General features: G+C 32.1%; 1 protein-coding gene across 8 annotated transcripts in view; it reads right to left on the reverse strand.

Moving 5' to 3' along the window:
• DGKB (diacylglycerol kinase beta) overlaps positions 1-12,701 on the reverse strand; it is a 695,350-nt gene that overhangs the window by 464,298 nt on the left and 218,351 nt on the right. For all 8 annotated transcript variants that reach the window (XM_025464249.3, XM_025464247.3, XM_025464246.3 and 5 more), the window contains one exon: positions 11,507-11,605. In XM_025464249.3, coding sequence (XP_025320034.1) covers positions 11,507-11,605 — 99 coding nt within the window. The remainder of the gene's footprint in view (positions 1-11,506; positions 11,606-12,701) is intronic.

Raw genomic sequence — 12,701 nt, forward strand, 5'->3', positions numbered from 1 at the left:
CCGATACAATTTGGTATGGAAGAAATTAATCTGAGATCTCAGTAACAACAATAACAATAAAAAGTCTTTCCGCTAAATGAATGATTTGTTTTTATGTTGTCAAGACTGTCAAGACTGTATTTCCCCTCTTTTCATATGGATACTAAGAAACTCAGGAACAAATCTGCAAACTACCTCTGTCAATTGTTTTAGAATATTAGTGAATTTTTAAGTCTAATTTGATTTTGGTATAAATTTATTGTTTTAGATTGCTGCTTAGTTATACAAGCTGCTTTTATTGTTATTGGTAATAAATTGTAGAATAATTTAATTCATTAATGGATAATCACATATTCTTACTTTTGAATCAGGTACATAGAGGGTATTCTTTACTTTATTTTATCCTATTTCCTAGATTTTAGCTTTCAAGTATTTTTTATCCTTCTTTAGATAAAGCTCATTTTTGCCTATATGTTTTAGACTTCCATCAGATTTTCAATTAATTAAACTTCCAGTTTATGTCATATCAGGCTTTGTTTTTGCTTTTCCATAAATCATGACAAATTAACAGAGTACAGGTTTGTTTCCTTAAAATAGTGATATAGAAATATTATAGAAATGTATTATCTTTGCAGCTCTATTTAAAAAAAACTAAAAATAATATTTTAGAATCCTAAAAATAACTCTACCATATTCATTTAGGTAGAAACAAATATAATTTGCCACAATATAATTATTTTTTTCTTCTAGATTAGATCTTATTTATAACTATACATATTCTATATTACAGCCTAAGCTACTACAAAGACAGGTTCTTCAGAAACCCCTGAAATCAATCTAACTAAGACAATGTAACAGATAAATGGTTCATCTCACAAGTGTAGATGACGGAGTCATAACTTAGTGATGCAGGTTCCTTTTCCCATTTCTTATACTATGTACATTTAAAATATAAATACATGAATACTCTGCCCAATTAAAATGGATATACACATATTTTATAAACATTATAGGGCTTTAGTGCTTAACTGTGTTCCTCACTGGAATTTGAGTCAGAAAACCATTGGCAAAAAATATAGGAAGGTTCAGAATTTAATTCTACACATTTTTAAAAATAAATAAATAAAAAGCAGCCATCTTTTATGAATAATACCATAAAAATGAGTCTGAGTTAGATTTTCAAAGTATGGAAAAATTAGATTCTTTTTTGCCTATCATTACTATGATGACAATTATGAATTGATCTATAATGAATATTAATTAAATGAATATTAAGTAATGACATTGATGAAACATTTATTGAGCACTGACAATGGGCTTTGTCCCCACTCTTTAGACAAAAAAGAAAATTGCACAGGCACAAACCCATGGTACATTACATAAAGAATTTCAAGAAAATAGATGACTTCAGTAACTGTGGTTAAAGGTTAAAGAGGTAAATGCAAAGAAGGGAAATGATGTTAAATAAAAACTGAAGCTCAGTGCAGCAAGTCACATCCTTAGCCAACTGTTCACACCTCTCCACCAGACTTCTGGGAGCTCTACAACTAGTATAGGAAGTAAGGTTACAGAGCATTCAAAATTCAAATTTCAGAATCACACAGAATTCAAACATTTCCCTCTCTCCTTTAATTGGCTAATGTTTACTACTGAAATTGTCATTATTAACTATTTCTGGTTACAGTTAAGGGATAGATAGAGAGTACAGAAAGAGCCCATAGTAACTGGACTGTGAGGAAAACTCACACACCCATACTTCCACTCTCTAACAGAACTTTTGACATCGCTAAAGAGTAATGACTTGATTAAATACATACTTTAAGGAAAGACTTAACATATTCAATGCTATGCAAGACTTAATCACCATATCTACAATGCATAATTTAGTAGAATTCTTATAATTGTAGAAGAGCAAGCAAAGATTGGAAGAAGAGAAGGTAATATAGACATATGGTTCCCCAAGGGTGTTATATGTAGAGATGTGTGGACTGGTATTTCAGCAACACAACTTTGTCCAAGTTTTCAGTCACAGTAAAGAAGAGAGGTAGTCGGAAAAATGTGAATCAAGTCTAAGAATATGTCTAGAATTTATATTTTCCAAATAGTTTTATTTTCCTTTCTCTCAGCTAATAGCTTCATTCTTGATTTTGTTGAGATTCTTTAAGGTTTATTTAAGGTAATATAGAATATTATAGAATATTATAACAAGAATATTATAACAAGACTATAAAGTATTCTGGGGAGAAGACACCACAATTGGTCCAAAAGGGGCACAATAATGAACATATACTTTATTTTATATCACTTTCTGCCAATAGATACTATTTTGACTGTATATTCTGATAATACTGTATTTGTTGAAATATAAGATAAAATTATCATCTAAAATTAGTTATTTAAGTATTTAATAGTTTATTCTAAAAATTATTTTGGTTTTAGGAAACATTCCAAACATTATGTTCCTGATTTAGAAATATGTTTATAGTGCAGAAAGAACTAAACAACTGTGAAGTGTGATTCATGCAGAGAACAAAATAATACAGTATGAGTGAAAAAGGATACTTTGCAATATCTATTACAGAGTAAACAGGAAAAGTCACTCTTCTTAAAGATGTTCACTGAATAAGAACAAAATAAATAATTGGAAACATGCTAGACGTAAATATTGTTTCAACTAAATTATGTTATCTTCATTTCATAAGATATTATGTGGCCATGAATAACAATGTTCCATAGTATATAGAAACACATACATTTAATGATATTAGTTTAAGTGTAAAAATAAGGTGTCACATGATATATCAAGTTTAGTTACAAAAATGTAAAAAATATGCACCTAAGAATCAAGAGGAAAATTTTAATAGTGCTTCCATTTATATATTAATAACTGCTCTTATATAACTTATTACAAATTTTTAATTTCTTTCTCATTTTTATGTATTTTTTATAAATTTTATTTTATAATAAAAAGTTAAAATTTACTTTTTAAATTCCACATAATATTTAAAATAACAGTAATATTAGGTGACATACACTGAACACTCACTATATGCTGGGCATATTTCTAAGCAATTTTCATGAATTAACTCATTTAATTCCATTTTACAAACTGAGTACAGATGTATGAAATATGAATATGAATAATTTGCCTCATGTCACAAAATCAGTGAAAAGGCCAGGATCCAAATACAGAGAGTATATTATCAAACCTTATCCTAACATGGCTGAGCCGATTTATCCTCCCACCTGCAATAAATGCAGTAAATGAACACTCTAGTTGCTTCCTGTCCTTTCCATAGCTTAGGATTTTTAATTGTCTTAATAATTTTGAGGGGTATATAATGTTATCTAGCAAGATTTAAACATGTATTTTCCTGATGAGTAAAGATGGTGTCATGAATTTATATGTTTATAGGTGATATATATATTTTATTCAAAGGCTATTCAGGTCTTTTGCCTTTTTGGATTGGGTTGTTTGTTACTTATTATTTATTTACATAAATTACTTTTATATTCTGGACACTAGTCATTTGTTACCATTCTGTAACCCTCTGAAGGAAACAACTTGCCCAAAGATCCAGAGTTCATGTGAAACTTAAGTTTTTAGTTTCTATCCTTTCTGGTTATCAGGATCCCAAACTTATTTCTGCTTTCTTTCTTCTAAATTGATCTTCCATATTTCACTTCATTTTTAAAACTTTTCATTGAGCTTTCTGAACCTTTGCTTAAAATAAACAAATGATAATTTTGCTTTCTAAGTCACTGCCACTTTCTCTAGTATGTTTCTAAAAAGAGGTTGCTCATTTTCTCAACTAATACTTGTTCTATAGTTTTTATGGACATCTCTTGGCTTTCCAACCAAATCATCATTCCTGTGGATCCAGAGTAGAATATCTCTCACTCTGTCCTCTCTTGCTGCTGAGACTACTCATTCACTTTACATTTGGCAGCCAAATCCCCACATGTTCTTCAAAATTCAGGCATCATTTCTTCAATAAAGTTTACATTTACTCTTTGAATTACCCTCAGGATGAATTAAGGGTTTGTCCTCTAGAGCCTCTGTAAGTTAATATTTATCTCACTATAATATGTAATCTGCTTGCCTGTTTTAATCAATAGTCCAATTTGTAGGAAATAAGATAAATGTTCTCATCTGAATTTTTAGCTCCAATAACTTGAAAAGACAATGGAAAGAAGAAGAAGGGAAGAAGTAGAGAGAAGATAATAAAACCTAAAAAAATCCAGCATTGCAGATATCGTATATAAGAAAAATGCACATAGTTTATCAGTAATGATCTTAAAATAAAGACATTGTCATTATGGTATGTAAACCATAGGTACTTATCTCTAACATAAACTCCAGTATAGGGGCACATGCATGGCTCAGTCAGTTAAGCATCTGACTCGCAGTTTCAATGCAGGTCATGATCTCAGGGTGGTGAGATCAAGCCCTGCTTCAGGCTCTGTACCCAGTGCAGAGTCTGCTTGGGATTCCTTCCTTCTTTCTCTCCTACCCTGTCTTCTCCTCTCCCTGCTCGCATGTGCACCTTCTTTCTCTCTCTCTCTCTCTCTCACACACACACACACAAATAAATAAATAAAATCTTTAAAAAATAAACTCTAATTTAAAGTAATCAACATTATATCATCCCTATATTTTAACTTATTAGCTTTACTAATATATATTGATACAGAAAAGGACTAATCAATCCCTTACTTAGAAAGTAAAAATCTTGCTTTTAAATAGTAATGTACAATAAGCATTCTATGCATGGAGAATACTAAATTAAATCATGGAGCTAAATATAATAAAAATTATTTTTATGAGGATCTGCTTCATTTTACTGTTCAAACATAAAGTTTAAAATGCCACTTCCTCATGAGACATCTCAAGTTCTCTTTTGTTGATAGTGAAAGAATCAATGTAATAAAAGCTTCCTCAAACTGAAGAATCATTATGAAAACATGTATACTCCTAGAGACCCAATTTGACTGATCATAAAAAATATATATATATAAAACCTGGAATGAATGTACGGATGAAACTACAGTTCTAGAGAAGCTGATCAAATTTATAGCTCTATGAGATTACTCTAAGAATCAGAGACTCTATCTAGCCTATTGCATTGATTTCTTTTGATCTAACAAATTTATGTACTATTAAAAATAATTTTAAAATTTCTAATTGAAGCCATTATAATGAAGAGAGATTTATGGAAAGGATAGTAAGAAAGTTATGGATTTGCACATAGAAATAAACAACATAAATACATGCATCATTGTCAAATGTGGCATGCATTTACCTCCGTGCATCCTAAGGATAGAAGACAGAACGTGACAGTAACAGATCCAGGGATCGTGTTTTATCCTAAACACATATATGGAATCTTCTTTTTATTCTTTTAAATATTTTATTTATTTATTCGTGAGAGACACAGAGAGACACGCAGACATAGGCAGAGGATGAAGCAGGTTCCCTACGAGGACCCCGATGGGGACTCGATCCCAGGACCCCAAGATTACGACCTGAGCCAAAGGCAGATGCTCAACCACTGAGCAACCCAGGTGCCCCTTATTTTTATTTTTTAATTTAATTTAAACACAATGCTTGGATCTATTGTATTCAGCCTTTCTGGGGAGAGAGGCTAACATTTATGTGTACATATATGTTAAGGTATAAATAATAAATACATAATATAATAATAATAATAATTAATAATAATAATAATAATAACAACAGTATTTGGACTAATAGGGTCCAAAAGATAATGAATCATGATAAAGAGAACTAAGAGGAATTTCTTTTAGGTAATTAGAACATCTCAAAAAATAAAAAAAAATAAAAAAATAAAACATCTCTAAAAACAGGGTTTTTGTTTTTTTTTTGTTTTTTGTTTGTTTTTTGTTTGTTTGTTTTTTTTTTTTTTGCTGCCATTGTTACAATAAATAAGGAGTCTTACATGAGTTTTAAAATGTCTTTCAATATAGGTTAATGACATAAAAGTAAGTCCGAAGTTAATTAAACCAATTCAATAAGAGACTAAAACAAATGGACCAAGTCTGTCTTTGGTTGGGGGTAAAATTTAGGACATAAAAGAACATAAAAGATGGCTCTCATGCTTATCAGGCCATGTCCTACATAAATTATTACAATTTTTTTGCATTGTGACTTTGAGATTAGATGGCAAAATTTCTGAGTTCAATCTATATAGAGAATCAAGAACATATTTTTAATGGATTCCATTCAAAGGAGTATTCATTTTAACAATCAGTTGGGAAGGATTAACGGCCTTTTTTGAAAATTACTTTGCTTATCAAGAGTCCCCTCTGAATGGGCAGGAATCACTTTACATTTATTTGGAGGTAGGATGAGGGAAGGCCTTCAAGTAGTCTGCCTTTGTAAGCAGTTCTGAATTTTCTTCAATATGGCAGTAAATGGACCATGAATGTCATCATTTTTGCTGGAAGATTTTTCAAAGAAAGCATTATAAGTATGCAAACACAGTCAGAGAAGTAGCTTAATGGAATCTTTAAATTACATAAATGTTAAGCAATATGGCGTTTTGATAATATTCTCAAAACATGCTGGATACCAATTGTAATCCCAGAAAACAGTGATTTCATCTGATGTATAGACAGACTCACTGGTCACCTTTCAGTTTTAATTTCAGAGTAGTTGGTTTTAACCCGTTTTTATGGCAATAGGCACTATCAAGACCAATTATGTGTGGAAGCCCTTTATAGTATATGCTAATGAAAGCATGTCATCAGTGCAAAGAAGGTGCTTACCTTGCTAATCTCCATAACAGGTAAGTACATAGCTACTGAATCATTAACTTAAAGTTAATAACAAGTGTTGGGGAGCAATTGGGAGGCTGAGAAATGTGGTGTACAACTTTTTAAAAGATAAATAACACCTAAAAAGAGGTTCTAAAATATCAAAAGACTGCCGCTAGGGATCTTGACCTTATAGTACTTTATTTAGATGCTTCAACCAGGAGTTAAGCTCCATGTTAAGTTTATATCACTCATTCAATAATCAATTCCTGACTATACAGTCAAGGTAAAGGAAAAAAATCCTCAATAAAAACAGACATCTTAAATTCTTCATTTTGTATTTCCTAGAATGTGATAGAGAATCTTCTATTCATGGCCATCTTGCAGTTTCTGAACCTCACCTGCTCTTCTTCAAGAACATTAGCACAAGCAACGGGACTCATAATTTTTAAGAAGGAAATAGTTGTTGAAAATTTAAAAAAACAAGATGATATCATTTGTGAAAACTAACGATTTTCTTTAAACAGAAGTTAAAATTTTATTATGGGTGATGTGCTGTGGAATTATTCCTGAGATGTCAAGTGAGAGTTCACAAATTAAAAAGTCTTAGACCCCAGAGTAAGCAATTTTGTGGGCAGAACAAGAACTGCATAATTTATTTACAGTAGTAGTTTTTAAATGGTTAATGGGTTTAATAGTAGTATGTGTATTTTCTTCATGATAAGAAGGTAACCTTTAATTTCTACTTAGCAAAGAAGGGGAAATTTTAAAGTAAAATGATTCAGGCTGATTTATTAACATATACAAAACTCCAAAAGCTTTAGAGAGTAGGTTTACTTGCTATAGTAGTTCAAATTATCCTTGATTTCTAGTGTGTAATTGGCATATGAGGGATTGCGTGAATTGATTTAGTTAGAGACTTGCTTACCATGCTGGATAGTTTGGAATTCAAATAGAGAATTACCAAATATGTACTTATTTTAAATATTTTAAAATATTTAAGCAGGAAAATATAATTGCATTTGAGCAAGTGGATCCAGAAAGCAGAATGAAGAATGTATAGAATGGAGGTAATTCAGTAGGATGCCATTAGGACATTCCTGGAGAACAATTTGTGATGGCGACATGTGAGGCGATTACTGTTGAGGTGAAGGAAAGAAAAAGGATTGAGACCATTAGAATAGGTTACTCAGTGATTAATCTGATACTCAAGATGAGGCATCAATGATAATTCCTAGGCTTTTGTGTTGGGACAGCTGTGATATGAATGTTCACATCACCAAGATAAGATAAATAGGATAGGGCCTGTTTTGGGATTTGGAGAAAGGGTGAGAATGATGAGTTCAGTGCACGAGTTCTGGAGTGGTACTCCTTGGGTTCCAATTCTCGTTTGCCACTTCATAGCCATGTGACACAGGAAATTTACTTAACCTCTCTGTTTCTTAGTTTCCTCAGATATAAAATGGAGATAGTTATAATATTTATCTTATGGTGCCACGGTGAGGATTAAATAAATTCACACACATCATTACCAGTAACCCCAACCCATCAAACTCTCTATGTGCTACCCCACTCACTCTCACAACCTGACACTAATAACCTTAATTTCAACAATCTTGGATTCAACTCTAATCCAAAACATATCCTTCCTAACACCAATTATTGTACCTCCCTCTTCATGTCATTACTTCCTGCACCTCCCAGCTTAAACTCCATGGTCACTCCTTATACTCACTCTATTGCATATACTCTCAACTCCATAGCAACTCTCTTTTTAAAATATATTTAGCAAAACAGACTCCTCATGGGTAGGGTATGCCTATTCTAGTCCTAGAGCTAGAATGAAACTGGAGAAATAAGATTGAATGTGACCAAATATATTCATCTAGGCTTACTGGTCTTATTCTAAATTTATGGTGATTAACAGGTGGCTGCTCATTACTCCCTGCAAATCAAATGGTGTTTCCTTGATCCATTAAGCTCACACTTTCCTCAGTGTCTGTTGTGCAACTTCTTCCCAATATTCAAAGGTCTCATACAGTTCATACCACACTTGCTCTCAGCAATGACCTCAGGTAACTAATTCTCTGAGAAAGAGAAGTAAGCATCACATATAATTTTGCTCACTGCTGCCTCCTCAACAGTTACATTGTTCTTTTTAAAATATAAGTCAGGTCTTTCCCTTTTCTGGTCAAAATCCTCTAATGGCTTCCAACCTCACTCAGAATAAAAGCTAAAGATCTTACAGTGGCCTAAATCGCCCTACAGGATATGAAAATTTTATGACATCTTGGACCTTCTCCTCTCTTCTTCTTCTTCCTTCTCACTTACTCTCAGCCACTAATCTCCTTGATGGACTGCAGATAAGACATTTTTGTCCTGACTCTGAGTCTTTTCTTGTCCTTCCTTGGTGACTTGTCTGTGCAGTTCCATCCCTACATAGTCGTGTGGGTAACTCCCACACATTCCTCAACTCTTCATTCAACTATCCCCTTAGACATCTCTTTCTTGACTATCCTTTTCATAACTACAACCCCAACATTCCTTCTCTTCTTTTCCTGCTTCAATTTTGTATGAACCATGTACAAAATAATTTTCTTATTTCATTGTTTATTGCTGGAATGAAAACTCTACAAAAAAAAAAGATTTAATTTAGCTTTTACCATTTTACCCCACCACCTATAATACTATTTGGCATCAACTAGACACTCAATAAATACTTGATGAATTAATGAATAAATATGCCTAGCACAGTAGCTGGTAGGGTATATGTGCTCTCTATAAATGAGCTACCATTATTACATTAAATAAATATAATAATACATTAGGCATGTAAGACAACATGGCCCTTCAAGTTGCAGCTTTATAGGTTTGCGATTCAAACCTATGGATGAAGGATGCACTGAGTATAAATTAACATGATAATGAAGTCAACGAAATAAATAAGATCCCACTGGGAAGAATGTTAACAGTGAAAAGCTGTGACATATGAGGGTTGAGCAAAGGGATGCACCAACATGGAGCAGGATGAAGTCATGAAAGCCAGGAAAGATAAAAAGGAAGCATCCAGAGAAACAGAAGAAAGCCCAGGAGAGTGTGGTATAATGGAAGTCAGTAAAAAGTAGGCATTCATGAAGGATGAAGTGGTCAATAGTGCCAAATATTTTAGTATAGGTAGTACTAAGGATATGATAAAATAGCAAATGTTGAGATGCAAATCATGATTAAAGCTGTAGGAAGATTTAATGATTGAAAATAAATCTTCAGAATCAAGATTATTTAAAAAAATAATGAGAAGGTTTTGTAAGATTGTTAGAAGACAAGCATATTCATGTAACACATGTTCTTTACCTTTGATTCTCTCCAAGAAAGAAAAGATAGGATAATAAAAAGAATGCATCTCATGCTTGACTTTATCTGACCAGAGGTTGACATAAATGGACCAAGGAAGTAGTCCCCTGGTTCAATGAACTGGATAGGGTTTAACCTTGGCAGCTAGATGGTAGGGTGACATAATGAATTTCTTTCTAGGGTTAAAATCTGAGATCAAGTTTGCATAAAACTAGTAAAATTATGATAATTTTAAACAGAATGTAAATATGTAAAACTTGTACAAGTCCTTTCTCTTTAAGACAACACTATGAAAGAATAAAATAACACCCAAATTCATCTAAAATGTAAAGTATTTTTATGCAGCATTCATTATTTTTAATTAATTTTACTTAGTGCAGGATGTCTAATGAATCTCACATGAAGAAAGGAGATTTAGAATTAGTTATTGCTATCCTCAGCAATGTGGAGGTATTTTCTTTTGCTCTATATTTGTAGTTCAAGAAAATGAAGAGTTTGAAATAATTTTTTAAATAAAGACATTTAAAATACAACCAGTATTTTACAGATAATTACAAAATGAATCACAAGTGGGTGCAAATTGAGTAATTTGATTAATTTCTAGGTTGACCTTTAGAAAAGTATTTGTCTAACATTTCTTAGCTGTTGTATTTTTATTATATCAAGCTAAAGTTCCAGGCACTTAATTTCCATGTCGTTTTAAAAATGCGAACTGCATTTGGATATAAAATAGTTTGTTTTGTAAAACAAGTGTTCACTTTAGAAACAATTTGGATTTCAAAATGTAATATGAATATTACCTTTGAATATTTACTTCTCTTTCTATCAAGGTTTGTTCTTTAGTGGGTTACTTCAGTTATTAATTTACCACGTACATATTTATTTAATCATTTTGCAGGAAGTTAAATTTATTGTTCACTAATAAAAAATAAAATACACCTAATGGCAGTGCATAACTTTCTTCAGCATATGTGTCCTCATTCTAGGTGGCCTCTGACCTAGATAAGAGAACTCAACATTGCAGATATATAATGTGCATCCCCAGCAAAATCACCCATAAGAATAACTTCATTATTCTGGGAAGCGAGATCTATAAAACATGTAAAATGTAGAAGTGTTCTGCCTATATAATTTCTGGTAAGTACAGCCTGACTAAGTGGTAAAGCCTGAGTCAGCTTCAGTTAGAGCATACCTTACTAAAACGTTTATTGTGCCACGAAGAAGAAAAAGGAAATATTGTGGGCAAAGGTGTCTACTCCGCAGTAATGAGGTATTTTAGATCTATAGAGCTCTACCTTGATCAATGGAAAATCAGCCCTGGAAGTATTTAGTGGTATAGCATACCAGTGAGTCATAGAAACCCCAAGTTATAGCAGAATGAAGAGAAGGAAAAACTCACCAGCACTACTGGACAGATTGTGGTGGGTGGCAAAATATGGTCCTTCAAAGGTCCGCAGTCACATTCAGGTTTGAGATGAGAAGCACATTTATTATGCAGCTAGGGAAAGAGAAAGAAGACACTATCATTTGGCATGCTAACAGCAACTATGGAGCAGGTATTTCAACTGAGATAGAGCAAATGCATTAAAAATACATCAAAAACAATTCCAAGAACAATTAAGAGGATCATAAAGGGACTGATGTTACATTTGCCCTTATATATCTACCTTAAATACACCATTTAGCAACTTCTGTGACCCAGCCAACATATTTTCAAATTCTGAGAAATGTTTATATTCAAAATGTACTTTAGATTTTACACCAGTAAAAGCCTGATTTCTTTGACAAATGCAAATTATTGTATCTTCCTTTGCTTATCTGTTAGCATAATCTTGAAACCACTGTGCACTGTGGATGCTTTTTTTTTTTTTTTTTTTGACCCTCCTGTTTTCTCAAAGTCATTCCAAAGTGCACAGCTCAGTATGGGGCATAATTGATCCCATCATTAGTTTTAACTTTGTAATTCAATATGTAAATGCAACCAGAGATTCATCGCAGTAGGAGCAGGATATAAATATAAGAAGATGATTATGATTATAAAAATTTATCTTTATATTGTATTTATCAGCTCTACATTAAGTTAGTGTATAATCACATAATGTGTTATTTACTTTTCAACATGTATGAACCTAAACTGGTATTTTTATCCGTCTTGGCCATAAGTTTAAATTAAGGTTGTTATAGCATAGTACATTAAATAGTGATTTTCATTTAACTGAGGTGGTAGTTATTATTGGAATCATACAAATTTGCTAAAGGCATCTAGGGATTTCTCCCTCTCCTACTTCATATTGATTTAATATAAAATTTAATATAAAATTTTAAGACTTTAGAACAATTATACATGTTAATAAAATAACATGTTTTATTCAAAACAAAAATAGAGCCACAACATGTTTCAGTTGTGAACAAAAGTCACTCCATTTAAGTCATGCCTACATTAATTTCCTTATGGTTACCTTAGTAGGCACTTAATATGGTTACCTTAGTAAGCACTTAATTAGGAATCAAACATAAACACTTAACTAAAGAGTGTTGATTTATTATTGGTGATAGAATTCTATGGAAGGGATTTTTCTGTTGTCTTTCCATCT

This window comes from Canis lupus, chromosome 14 (assembly GCF_003254725.2).
Source record: "Canis lupus dingo isolate Sandy chromosome 14, ASM325472v2, whole genome shotgun sequence".
Classification (NCBI taxonomy): Eukaryota; Metazoa; Chordata; class Mammalia; order Carnivora; family Canidae; genus Canis; species Canis lupus.